This window comes from Scleropages formosus, chromosome 3 (genome assembly GCF_900964775.1).
Source record: "Scleropages formosus chromosome 3, fSclFor1.1, whole genome shotgun sequence".
In the NCBI taxonomy this organism is placed as follows: Eukaryota; Metazoa; Chordata; class Actinopteri; order Osteoglossiformes; family Osteoglossidae; genus Scleropages; species Scleropages formosus.
In genome coordinates this window covers 8,886,505-8,900,150 of record NC_041808.1, presented here as the reverse complement: position 1 = coordinate 8,900,150, position 13,646 = coordinate 8,886,505, and the positions used below count along the sequence as shown (strand labels likewise).

General features: G+C 44.1%; 1 protein-coding gene across 3 annotated transcripts; it reads right to left on the bottom strand.

Annotated features, from left to right (window-relative positions):
• On the bottom strand, positions 1 to 12,816 carry LOC108923757 (arf-GAP with Rho-GAP domain, ANK repeat and PH domain-containing protein 1-like). Of its 3 annotated transcripts, none has more exons than XM_018734704.2 (30): positions 12,738 to 12,816; positions 12,619 to 12,654; positions 12,437 to 12,519; positions 10,404 to 10,535; positions 10,126 to 10,195; positions 9,908 to 10,028; positions 9,583 to 9,767; positions 9,393 to 9,499; positions 8,868 to 9,067; positions 8,685 to 8,770; positions 8,424 to 8,606; positions 8,109 to 8,283; positions 6,778 to 6,918; positions 6,498 to 6,630; positions 5,383 to 5,485; positions 5,013 to 5,211; positions 4,851 to 4,896; positions 4,508 to 4,671; positions 4,204 to 4,416; positions 3,682 to 3,787; positions 3,221 to 3,368; positions 2,920 to 2,997; positions 2,219 to 2,299; positions 1,952 to 2,069; positions 1,762 to 1,866; positions 1,347 to 1,477; positions 1,131 to 1,213; positions 795 to 845; positions 445 to 508; positions 1 to 324 (listed from the first exon to the last, which is right to left on the bottom strand). In XM_018734704.2, the coding sequence occupies exons 2-30, from the start codon at positions 12,634 to 12,636 to the stop codon at positions 295 to 297; spliced, it is 3,354 nt and encodes a 1,117-aa protein (XP_018590220.1). In that variant the 5' UTR covers positions 12,637 to 12,654; positions 12,738 to 12,816; the 3' UTR covers positions 1 to 294. The 3 variants fall into 3 exon arrangements, with proteins under 3 accessions (XP_018590220.1, XP_018590221.1, XP_018590222.1); XM_018734705.2 differs by having other exon boundaries at positions 6,781 to 6,918; XM_018734706.1 differs by lacking the exons at positions 1 to 324; positions 445 to 508; positions 795 to 845; positions 1,131 to 1,213 and having other exon boundaries at positions 1,396 to 1,477; positions 1,974 to 2,069.
• Between the last annotated feature and the right edge of the window lie 830 nt (positions 12,817 to 13,646).

Here is a 13,646-nt window from a genome sequence, read left to right as displayed (position 1 = left end):
CCCCCCCCCCCCCCCCCCCCACTGCTGAAAAGGGCAGTATTATGGGGTTTGATAAGGGTTGAAGACCCGGAGAATGCAGCAAGTGGGCAGCAGTTGCAGCTTTGGCAGTTCCAGCAGACTCTAGTGCCCATAGTTCTCTGCTGGACTGGGCTGGGTTATTGTGTCATTCCACCACATTTCACTGTGTTCCACTGTGACTTTTGAGTCTAACAGATGGTAACGTATTATGATTCAATCACAATTTCAAACATGAATCATTTCAGACATGATGAGCTGTGGCAGCTGGGTCACCGACTATTCCTTGGGCCACATGTCACCTTTATGCTGTAAAAAATGAAAGGGAGTTAGGGAGAAGCACATTAGGTCGAGATCACACAGCCATTGTGAGCGACATTCTGCTAGAACCAGAAAAGGCCCCTTGAATTACAAACAAGAAGTTGTCACCTGGATGCTCATAAAAATGGCAAGCCACTCCCTCATCTCATTTTGTGTGTCACAGCACATGTACCTGCAGCAGAGAGCGAGAGATTAATAAAGTCAAAATTAATAATCAGAATGAAAGTAACAGAACATTAAGGAAGTAACTGAATGTATTTCAAATGAATTTTATTGCTAATATTTGGACAAGGAAGTGATGAATTTTTTGCAAAATGCCGAGCTGATGGAGCAGACGTGTGTGAATCATTGATGTTGTTTAGACAGATTTATCGTGGCTGTAAGTGCTTCATGTCACGTGTTATGAAACATAAGAAGAAATATGATGGTGGTCCAGGGTGTAGGTCAAGGAGGCTCACCACTGGCGTCGGTCCTGCTCCTCACTGTCACACACCACTGTCATGCCCCAGCTGACAGGACACAAGATACAAGCAGAATATCACTGATTTGGGGTTGACCAGGAACATTTGAGTCACACATGTGAGGTGAAATCTGCTTGCTAGAAGTGTCCCCACTGGTGGGGCAACAGGCCTTGCATAGAATGGACTGATCATCACTTGAAAACTACACTGCGCTCTGTTGGAGCACCAAGGAAACCATTTAACCACTGCAGTTGTGTGTGCAAGTGCTAAATTTTGGCCTTTGTTTGACCCATTGTACGCACTGGAGTCCTTCTCTGTTCACGTTGGCCTCACCTTGTGGGGGGGCGGAGCTTCTTCTTTATGCCTTGGAACACGGTCAACGACTTGATCGGACATTCCTTCTCGGGCCGATAGCTCTGTTAGGATAACAAAAAAACACCTTTCGCTATGTATTCCTGAGAAGAAGAGAGGGAGAAAAGCAATGCCCGAGCAGCGCAGCTAACACCCAGTATCTTTGAATGACTCAGGAGGATCATCTCCTTCTCTTACGCGCACTTCCTTGTAGATCCTGAAAGTGGTGCCAGTGATAGAAACATAGCGCTGTTGGAAACCCCTGGACAGCAAGCTCCGTTCGTCTCGGAATTTCATCATGCCATACTTGGAGATGTCCAGTTTGCTTGCTGTAGGGTGGAAATTCTATTTACGCAATGAACACCAACTTGCAGCTGCAGCCTTTGTCTCATAGGACTAGAAAGACCAAACATGTTGTTCGCTTCCTGTCATGTGACTGCTTGGCTACCTATTACTCTGCAGCCTGGACTTAACCTGATATCCCTGAGAAAGGGTTGATGCTCAGCCTCCATCCTTGCTCCATTGATAGGGCCCTTACCCACAAGAAAAATTAAATTATATCCAACATGAAGGGTATTCACCCAGGTATCCCCCCGAGGTGTATTTCCCATACCCAGATAGACCAGCATTGTCTCCATGGCGTCGTTCTTCTTGACCACTACAGTACTGGCAGACTGCAGGACAGGAAGCATGAGCTCACGGTGGTGAAGTGGGCGTTCTGTGGGAAGAGCCAAGAACCGTAAAGAGTAAGCAATTAGGAAGACCTCAAGGGTTGACTTAGTTTACTACCTAGTCCCACGCACCTGTCTCCTCCACCTCATTCACCTCAAAGCTGCACCAGTAATCAAATTCCTGAGGCTGAATCTTGTGCTGCTCCAGCACTTCTGATGTCAATGCAGCAGCCGTCATGCTAGCATCCACCTGCAAAGGTGGAGACACAGGAGACAGTAAGCTGTAACTGGTTGTTGGGTTCCTGTCACAGAAAGACCTTTAAAAATTAGCAATAAGTGGAAATATTAAAGGTAAATGGTGAAACAGGTGTCCCCATGAGCATAGACCGCTAATGTCACCTTGATGTGGAGTTCTTCTTTCTGACCTCCGTCCTCAAAGTACACAGTGCAGATGATGTTGGATGATGGCTCTGGACTCGTCTGTGGTTGACATATTGATGTTATAAGATGTCAGGAAAAGAAACTAAGAATTCACTGAAGCAAAAACATTCTCTTATACAAGAAATTCCATGACTCTTTATGACAGCCTTTAGATGGTACTCGCCATTCTTAATTACTTTATATTGCAACTTTTTGGGAATTTGTACTTTCCAAAGATGTGAGTGTTGAAAATGGACCCCGGGATAAGCCTCTTGCTAACTTCTCACATTGTTTAGGTTGACTGTCTTTGAATCCACTATGTGGAGACAGGGTGCACTTAACTAATAGATGTTGCTCCTTGCAGGTTTACAGCCTCTGTTATATTTTCTAAAGCACTGACTGTGTTTGTATGCTCTTATCTTGTAAGTCACTTTGGTCCTTCCTGTGATTAAATATAGGTAAGGGTCTGATACTGACACCAAAATGTTGAAATTCTTGCAGGAGCACTGATGTTTTATCCTTGGAGAATTCACCTAACCTGAGCTGCTTCAATAAAATGACATGGAAGAGCTGAATAGTGTTTCTTGTTCCCCTTTAGTAGAAATGTTTGCTATGCTAACTGAAGGGTGAATTTTCCAAAAGGAATCATAAGATGTGTGTACATCACAGTTAGCATTCACCTCAACCATAAGAGACTCTTGAATTTCGACAATGAGGTTAACTTCATGCAACTGTTTCTGCAGCTGTTCTTCATTCACCTGGAAGAAAGTGGTGGTATGTATCTTACTGTGTAAGAAATACTTTGCTTTGAAAACACATTTTGTTTGGTACAGTTCCCCTCCCAAAATCCTCAGACAGTGTTTTTTCCCTCAAATACATGCCAAGGTTCCCACTGTCCAGTTACATATGGCACATGTGTATTATTCTGCATTAAAAAGGATAAGGCCTGGTAGGTGGGGCCGCAGCAATGCGGAAACTCACTTCAAATATTGGTATGTAGTGTTGAATTAACTCCTCAATGACCTTGCCAGCGCTGGAGTCAGTGCCGTCTGTCTGGAACAAAGTGGGTCCAAACACGATGGCCAGGTTGTGTTGGTTCATCTGGTTAACGTTTGAAAAGTGTTGGATACTGATGGGAAAATAACAGGTAAAGTTTGTTAATGGACAATGGTCATTGAACGGTCAGTGAACATAGGGGCATCTGGTCGCATAATGTTTAGAACTCTTGCCTCTTGGAGTCAGAGGTTGCAGGTTTGAATCCCACCTCCAGTTGTGACACCCTTGGGTACTTACCCTAAAAATTGCTCCAGTAAAAATACCCAGCTGTATAAATGGGTAAATAAATAGCTTAACATTGTAAGTTGCTTTGAAGAAAAGCATCAACTAAATGATTAAATGAACAAGAACACAAATTAAACACAAGAGGAAGATCAAGGCCTCACCAGTACAAATGACCAATAAGGGCTTCCAGGGTGGCCTTGTTCACTGATGGGAGGCTGCTGAGCAATGACTGATAATGGGAAATCCTCTGACTTTCTTCTTTTATACCTGTCACAGATAAAATAGACTACATTCAACTAAATGAAGATACAGAGAAGGAAGAGGCTCATAACACAAGAACTACAACCAGGTGACTTTGGACAACATAATTTTCTGTATAATCTTATTCTTCAACATAAAAAATAAAGTGGAGGGTTTAAAAATTCTTTTCTTTTCAATGGAACAAAACCGGGTAGTAGTTCTACAGACACAGCCACTCAACAGGATCAGGGTAGGGCAGTTCTGCAGACACTGTAACCCAACAGGACTAGTGTAAAGCAGCTTTGCACACCGTGATACTAGAGGACCAGGGCAGAGTATTTGTACAGACACAGTGACCCTACAGGACCAGGGTAAGAGTATTTCTTTAGGCACTGTGATCCTATGGGACCAAAACAGAGTAATTTCGGTCTCATTGCACCCACCAATTGTGCTGAGCCAAGCAGGGGCAGCCTGATTGGTGAAGACCCCTTCCTTCACATTTCTGAAGAACCTCTTCAGCGTGCCGGCTACATCATCCACTCGATGTTCCTCCTCCCTAAGATGGATTCTACGAGCATCTACTAGGAAATTCTCCAACAGATTTGCAATCTTGGAGCTAACACCGTTCTTGCGGTAGATCCCCACAGACTTCAATCCTGAAATACACACAAAACTGCACCCTTGAACAGGTAATGGCTTCTCAATTTACGTTCAGCTGGACATGCTGGCCTGAGTGTTGTTGCTCACCAAACTGTGTGATGAAGTCAATGCAGCGTTCCACTATAATGGGAATGTCAGTCCCCGTCAGCTGCTGCTGAGCCAGCGTGTTGCCCCAACTCCCAGAGGCCTGTTGGATGTCTTGAGCCCAACCCAGGAAGTTCAGCTTCAGCTGGCTTTCAATTAACAAAGTTCTGAGAAGGAACAATGGGGTATCAGCAGCATCACCCCCTAGTCCTCTCATCCTCTCAGCCAAGAGTGTGGTGATCCCATAAACACCTCAGCACATCCTACACATACCCTGTGTAACTAATCTCTGTCACACTGTGGTGTGTGCTGGTATCCAAAGGTGTGCATGGTTCTGTTCACTCACCTGCCTCTGTCTATTAGCAGCAGCTTGCCCTGGTCCTGCTTCACAGCTGGAAGGAAAGAAGAGAGCAGAATTTTAGCACATTCCACACCCTGATACCCCATGCAGCTACACCTCCACATGCCATCTACCTTGTCCTTACAGCACAACAAATTTTGCACTCACAAAGTTCTTGCAGCCTACACAGGTCAATGTCCTCCTCCTCCTCCTTATGGTCAGGCAAGCGAGGGTGGAGTATGGAGCCAACTAAGGCAAACCACCCAACCCCTGGGCTCTGCTGACTCAACCTAGCCTTGTAATTCAGCCTTCCGATTCGCTGGAAATCCAGACGTCCCAAGTCCCGTGCATTCCTTGGGAGGATAGACTGGGGGCCAATATCAACAGAATGTTTTTAAGAAAATTGTGAAATTATAAATAATTAAAATACGTCTTCACTTAGCTATGAGGTCAATGAGGGTAGAAATGCTCAATTTTTTCTTATTTTGATTGCCAAAGAAAAAATAAATGATGCACATTCTCATTGTGGAATGGTTACCTTGACAATGACCATGATCCACTCCCTCACTAGTTCTGGGTCATTTTCTCCAAAAAGGTACAGCCGGTCCGCTTCTGTGTAGATCTCAAATGTGTACTCAAAGCTGAAAGTGTGAGGGACGATACATGTGTTCAGAAAAAGAAACCACACTTCTGAAACCACACCTCTGAGGGCAGAAAGAAAAGAGACCATAAGTTTTCAGAAAAGTGTACAAAACCTGAAGATGTTTCCGAAAGGTATTCATAGGCCGAGGTTTTCGAAAGGTGTTCACAGAGCAAGGAGTTTCAGAAAAGAATGGATAGACCAAGGTTTCAGAAAGGTATATCGACTAAGGTTTGAAGAAGCATGTCACGTCCTCCTCAGCGCACCAAGGAGCACCTGCGGCGGGTCAAGTAGCGACCGCATAAAAGGACACGCCGGAGCACACTCAGGCGCAGAACCTTGTTCAGCCTAGTTCATTGCGAGTGTGCCTCCCGAGTTCTTACCTCTCCTGTTCCTCCTATCCGAGCCCTGTCTCCCCGTTGCCTTCCCCATTCCTCTCCGAGCCTCACGATTTCCACGAACCCTTGCTTGTCTCACGGATTACGGCTTTTGGATTATCCTTTTGGTAACGTTTGTAAATCAGCTACTATCGGATTGTCTTGTCCACGGTTTTTGGATTCCTCTCTTTAACCCTGACGCTCCACACTTGGGTCCGACGGCTTCCTTCCGTAGTGACACCATGACAAAGTAGTAGTTACATCAGACTTTGGGAAAGGTATATGTAGTTGGAGATAAGAAAGTCCCAACAAGACCGAACAAAAGGGAAATTAAGATATTGACAGATTTCACACACACATTTTCAGAACCGCTTGTCCCATACGGGGTCACGGGGAACCGGAGCCTAACCCGGCAACACAGGGCGCAAGGCTGGAGGGGGAGGGGACACACCCAGGACGGGATGCCAGTCCGTCGCAAGGCACCCCAAGCGGGACTTGAACCCCAGACCCACCAGAGAGCAGGACCCTGGTCCAACCCACTGCGCCACCGCACCCCCCACCTGACAGATTTCATTAAGGAGAAAAAATGTAAGAGGAAGGAGCTGGGCTTCAGGAAGTGATGTACACTCATTTTACCCATGTGTCCCTGGGGGATTGATTGCTAGACATACAATCTCCTCCACCTTCAGTTGTCTGCCAGGCATAGAGCTGCGGCTGTTCCCATAGGAGAAGATTCCCTTCTTCAGGGTGCACAAGGACTGACTGAATTCTAGGGGACCAAATGAACACAAGGGCACAAACATACATACACATGGACAGAGATACACACAGAAACACATATACGTGACAAGTGTCAGCATTAAGCATGGATCAAACTTGTCTGCATTATCATCATTTGGGAGCACAAAGACTTTACCACCCTCTCTGGATTTCCTCTCTGTGATTGGCCGTGTTGTTGAGGCCATCTTGAACAGATGTCCTCTGTGTGTGATTGATAATCTCAGATCGTTGAGGATGTTGGCATCCACAAAATCTTCAACATCGACTCCTGGGCTGTCTATAAAATTTTTGGGTCAAATAATAATTGTCAGCTTTTATACTGATGCTCCTCTAAATGTCATACAAGACATTAACAACCATACCAAGCAACAATAAAGGCTCAACAACTTACAAACACAGCTAGGAAAGGAAGTCTGTTTGTACCTTGTTTTGTTTGTAACGCCACAGTCACTTTTATCACTCCAAAGTCACAATCAGTAAAAGGTTATCAATACAGATGTCTCTGAATTTATCCACATTTAAGTTCTGTAAAAATCTTTGCTGTAATAAATAAAAAATAGCTTGTACATCTTTCAATTTTAATATTTAGATTAACTTAGAGCTGCATTTATGCACACACACACACACTGTCTGAAACCACTTGTCCCATATGGGGGTTGCAGCCTAACCAGGCAACACAGGGTGAAAGGGTGGAGGGGACACACCCAGGATGGGATGCCAGTCCCTCGCAAGGTACCCCAAGCGGGACTCAAACCCCAGACCCAGCAGAAAGCAGGACCCCGTCCAACCCACTGCGCCACCGCATCCCCCAGGAGCTGCATTTATGTTAAATCTTAAATGACTCAAAATAAAAATATTTCCAGAAAATCCAATTCCATGAAAACTGTTGAAAGAGTCATCGCACCTGCAAGATTAATCATCTTGTTTTTAATCACCAGCACTCAAGATCACCAGACATGAGTTGTAGGCACTGTGGAAGTGAGTTGAATTTGGGGGGGGGTCCCACATTTCTGCTCTGTTTGGTTGCTCATTATTGCTTTCTATTGGCTTGGAGGGTAAACATCTCATTTCTCTAGAGACAGGCATTCTTGAAAATAGGTAAAGCAAATGTTATTAAAAATAAATAAACCGTAAAATACACACACACACACACATTTTCGGAACCGCTTGTCCCATACGGGGTCATGGGGAACCGGAGCCTACCCGGCAACACAGGGTGTAGGGCCGGAGGGGGAGGGGACACACCCAGGACGGGACGCCAGTCCGCCGCAAGGCACCCCAAGCGGGACTCGAACCCCAGACCCACTGGAGAGTAGGACCTGGTCCAACCCACTGCGCCACCGCACCCCCTCAAACCGTAAAATACTTTTTCTTTAAAAGTGATTAACTCGACTGTTAGTGAAATGGTGTACAGAATTGGTTATTATGTGTTTATCCTGGTTGGTGCGGGGAGAGAGGATTACCCACCAGTATTCTGGTTCTGCTTCAGGATCTCCACCTGGAGTGTCTGGTTGTATCTTGTAGCCAGGGAAACAGGAGTGGGGAATTCTGGGTGCTCTGTATGGCAGTTGACATCTGCTCCACAGAAGAGCAGTGATAGTGTCTCTAGGATGTCATCTGTCTGGACGTTGAGGCACAGAGCCTGGGGGCACAGATCATCATTAGAGATCCCAGGTGAGGGACAGAGGAGAGGACAGGTGAGACAGACCAATGGAAGGATGATAGAAGCATAAAGAAGGTCTCTGTGCTGTTCTTGGGTTGTTTTCTGGCAGGGAGACATACTTTGTTGAGTGCCTCCTGCTGGCCGAAGAGCTTGTGGTACCAGCGATACTTCCCCTGGCGATACTTGGCAAAGATGAATGCTCGTCGGTCGGTATCACTGCTGGACGGACACAACGCCTCGCTTGGGGGCACGTTTGCCGCCCAGAAGAGGTTTGCCCGCTCATTTCCTAGCATAATGAACACCTGAGGAAAAATTAGGTGGTTGTTGTGATGTCCAGGGCACAGCTGAACACACTGAGTTCACGTGTAAGATTCGCTGACCTTTATGAGATCCTCAGTCCACACATTTCGGTCCATCTTTAGGCTCCTCACTTTAGAGACGCTAGAGCCGAGACGTCGGTGCTCCCCTAGAAGAAGAGGCACAACTCAGCAAGATGAAGAGTCAAGTGACCTGTGTACAGACCAGGTGAAGGCATGAGGTGTGTGATGCTCAGGGTGGCATACCTGCGCACCGACTGCAGATGACCACACATAGGTTGACCGAGGCCCAGTCAGGGTGCGTTGCGTTGCAGTCAGCGCAGAGGCGATTGGAGTCCTGTGACCAGATTTTGGCAACCACAGAGTCACTAGACAGGGCGCTGCTGATGGCATGCTGCAGCGCCTCCACCCATGCCTGCTTCATCTGCTCAGTTTCCGCCACAAAACTACCATCGAGAGGATCACAGATACACACTGATATGACATTCAAACAGCAAATACGTAGATAATCATAGCAGGTGGTGTTGGACTCATTTATGTAGCTGTCAGGAAATCAAGAGTGTAAATGACTCTGAAAGAGATATGTGAGACCCCTTGTGAATGCTGGTGGGATTCAGCATCTCAGAAGAACAGATTGAATTCGTTCCACTCTAATAACAGACACTCCCACAAATAGATTTGTTGACATACACACCCTGGATATTCATCAGCATGCACAGTACTTGAGACCTTGTACTCATACACAGTCAACTTTGTCAAAGACCACCATACCTGAATACCCTGTAAGGGGTTGTGAGGTCAAATGCCCTTTTGTCTGTCTCTCTCACACTGCCCAGGTTCATCTGGATGGAAGTGATGCCAATTCCCTGCTTGTGTTCCTGTAGAGAGGGACCACAGTGAGTGCAGACACACACACACACACACACACACACACACACACACACACTACTATCCAGCTGACCTCAGTGTTCTTGTACAGGATGACCTTGTCCTCACAGACCACCATGTACAGCTTTGAGTGGATGCCACGGAGCTCCAAGTTGCCCTGTATATAGATGGGGCCACAGGCATCAGAGGTCATCCTGTCTACACCGTACTGCTCCTCAATCGTCTTCTGAAGCAGTGAGACCCATGTGTTCCTCTCATCTGATACACACAAACACACACAGTCACACTGGAGTGATTTTACTGACTCATTCTAGTCCACATCTTCTGGAACCTTCTCTGGCACTCAGTTGATATGTTACAGGACACACAAACACACACAGCCTCTTAGAAATACTCACAGTCACTCTGGGCTCGAAACAGGAAGGTTCTGTTATGCGTAACCACTTCAAATTTCTGTGTTCCAACAGACATGACACGCATGATAGAGTATATGGGGATCATCCTCTTTGAGTAGACATCCTAAGACATGGACAAAGAGTTAGTGTGTGTGTGTGTGTGTGTGTGTGTGTGTGTGTGTGTGTGTGTGTGTGTGTGTGTGTCTGGGTACTGTTATCACCTTGTCATTCTGAAAGTATCTCAGGTACTCATTGTCCAGAGTGATCCAGCGTTTTTGGAAGATTATACTCCTGTCAACGCAACAAAACATAATTTAATACAACACAATGAAATATAAAACAGCAATGCAAGATAATGCACCACCAATGCAAACATTAACACAAACAAATGCAACACAGTCATAAACAATGCAAATATTAACACAATACAACTGAACATTTCATAACACTGCATAGAATAGAACTGTTATGCAGAAGGTGGTGCTCTGCACAGACAGACCCCTGAGGTGGAGTCTTCTCTAGCCATCCTGTCTTGATGGCGGTTGCAGGCCGAGAGGTGGAGTCTTCCGGAATATTTGGAGAAGCTTCAGAATCCAAGTATATGCTATCATCACGTATCATTTTTTTTTGGCTGCAACACAGAGCACAGGAGATGTGTGTGCTATGATACACGCTTACATACACTTATAGGTACAATGAAATACACGCATAAACACATACACTTGCATGTACTTCCAGTGACAGTTGCAGAGCGAGACATACACATAGTGGGATACAATCATAGTCACATTCACGCACTCACAGACTAATCACACACACACACTCTCTGGTTAATTTTTTAGAGTAAATAAACTGTCAATAGTTTATGGATACAAAAATAACTAAATACACTCTAGACTTTAAAGAAGTTAAATTTGTTCAATTTAACTTAAATTTTATTCTGTTCATTTTTATGGATCTCTCTTCAGCTCTTTGAAAAAAGTTTTCAGGTCCTTTCAAAGTTTTCAAATGTAAGGAAGAAAAATTTATACATTTTTATTACAAATTGCCATTATTATTTCTTATTTAATTTTAATTATGATGAAATACCCATCCATGCATTTTCATTAATTGATTGTCTGGATCAGGGTTGCAGAAGTCAAGACCCTATCCCGGAATCACTGAGCATAAGGCTGAGGGAGATATGCCTGTATGGGGCACCAGTATGAGGTGTTTAAGTAAATGGGACACCAGTATGATATGTTTAAGAAAATAAAAACTAAATTGAATAAGTTATGACATCCCTGTGAAAACTACCCTAATGAGTAATGTTAATTACAGTGTGCTTTATTAGATATAATTCTAGTCAGTATAGACATTATTGGTCAGGCAAGGAATCTCAGTCTGAAATGAGAACTGAAGACCATCATGAGGATGTTATACAAAGGGTTTTACAAAAGCACAGATCAGGAAAATGATAAAAAAAAAGCAATGCCTTAAGTGTATGTTCACATACCATAACTTCATGATCATTCCTAGATAAGCCTTTATATAGCCGCTACTCCAGCATTGTATGTGAATGCTTATTTGTGTACCTTATTATTAAAAAAAAAAAGTTGTAGGAGGTTATCAGGATTCATCTATCCTGCATTTTACGCACCTACTCAAGCAATGAACATCGGTGCATCAAGTGGAGAGTAACAAACTAGGTTTACTTAAGAATCACATGTCTGCAGCCATGTCTCTTTCTCTTAATGTAATGCACATATTGTATTTTTGCTGAGACATACGTTGCTTTGGAGAAAAGCATCTGCTAAATGAGTAAATGTAAATGTAACTGTAAATGTATGGATAGTCCTGTGAGAACACCAGCCAGATGTTGTCTAGAAACTAAGAGGTGGACCAGGGAACAGGACCTCAAATCCAACACAGAGCTATGTCCAACATAGAGCTTTTTGCTTGAAACTAAATCCAACACATGTGGCACAAATCTAACATTGCTTTTACGTAACAAGGAGCACCTCCCTGAAGTGTGGTGGCAGTATCATGCTGTGGGGATGCTCCTCATCAGCAGATATTATAATCTTGTTAGAACTAAAGAAAAAAATTGACATAGCAAATTACAGAGAAATATTACACAGGAACTTGTTTATTCTGCCTGAAAACTGAAGCCCTGAAGGAAATTAATCTTTCAGTAGCACAAAAATGCCAAGACAGGGCCAAAGGAACATTTTAGTTATCCATGAGTGTCTCAGTCAGTCTCATCATCAACTTCACTGAGAACCTGTGGCATAATTTGACAAGTGAGGTCCAAACCTGTGGTTTCAGAAATCTGAGCAAATCTGGCTAGATGAACGGCTCAACATTAGTAGATAGTTGACCCAGGAGCAAGAAGAATTAAAGTTCTTATTGTCAAAAATCTGGTTTAGAGAGGGGTTAAAATGTCACGTCTTATTATAAAAACTACTGAAACAAACACACATGTACAAACACATATACAAAATCATGTGTACTCTACCACACATGCACACTTGTACAAACACATGCACTTACTTTTGCATGATGTGCGAGTATTTTCTGTTGTCCTCTGGACTGTCATGGTCACTCCTTGATGTTGATGTATTAATGAAGTCATCCTATTGGACAAAGCAATCCATCACTCTTCTTGTACAATCCACTCTCACAACCCAACTGTGAATTTGTTCCAAAATAACCAAGCACAGACTGGAACATACACTCTCCCTCTCTGCCATGTCTGCAGCCTCTGGTTCCTATAAGGAAACAAACAATTTTTTTAAACATTCTGCCAGTGTTTTAAAACATCTCCAGGTTTAGGAATCAGAGCCTTCCTTACCTTGCATCAACCTCCTTGTGTGAAGAGTTGGAGCATTTGAGGAAGTAGTGGAGATTTCTGGTCTATCTTCCAGTTTGCCCTGTGTCTTCTTTCTAACTGTAACAGTTTGGAGGAACCAGTTCTGCACCTTACAGGTACTTCCCACAGGTATTCAGCAAGGGTGGAGATCTTTACATTCCTCAGGGGGTGCAGCACTAAGACAAGGCTTTCCAAAAGTCTTTACCACATTACCAACCTTTTTTTACACCATTTGCAATTCTGATCCTTAGCTGACACTACACATTTCTCAAACTTTTAATGAGACTACAGTTTATGTGTGCGGCGCACCTCTGGTTGACACCACACCTATCCAGCTGCTTGTGAATTTCCACCACATGTGCAAAAGTGTTTGCATTCCAAGAAGTCTCAAAGGGTATATGGCAGGTGTCCAGCACGGAAAAGCACTGCACTGCATTGCATCTTGCTTCATGTAGTAAACACACATGCCAAAATACACATTGAAGTTCTGAGAAGCTGGAGCGTGAAGGTGTTGCAAGGGTTTAGGAAGCAGACGAGCAATATTCATGCTACAATGAAGAGTCCAGCACCTCTCCAAAACTTCAGTACTTCCTACAGCATCTGCAAACCTAGAGTTCTGATGTTATACCTAAAGATGAAGATGTTGTGACCTGGCGCCAGTAGGATGAATGTTTTATGAACTGCTATTTGGCATTTATTGGACATACAGTTTTACGCTGTCCAGCTACACAATATTTTTTTTCTCCACTGTGACACCCACAGGAAGATTATAGGCTTCTTTTAATAACCAGCCCTCACACCAGATGGTATTGAAGCAGTGGGCGCTGAAGATGTGATCCTAAAAAGCAAAAATCTGCTGTATGCACAGTGAAGATATCATACACTTTTTAC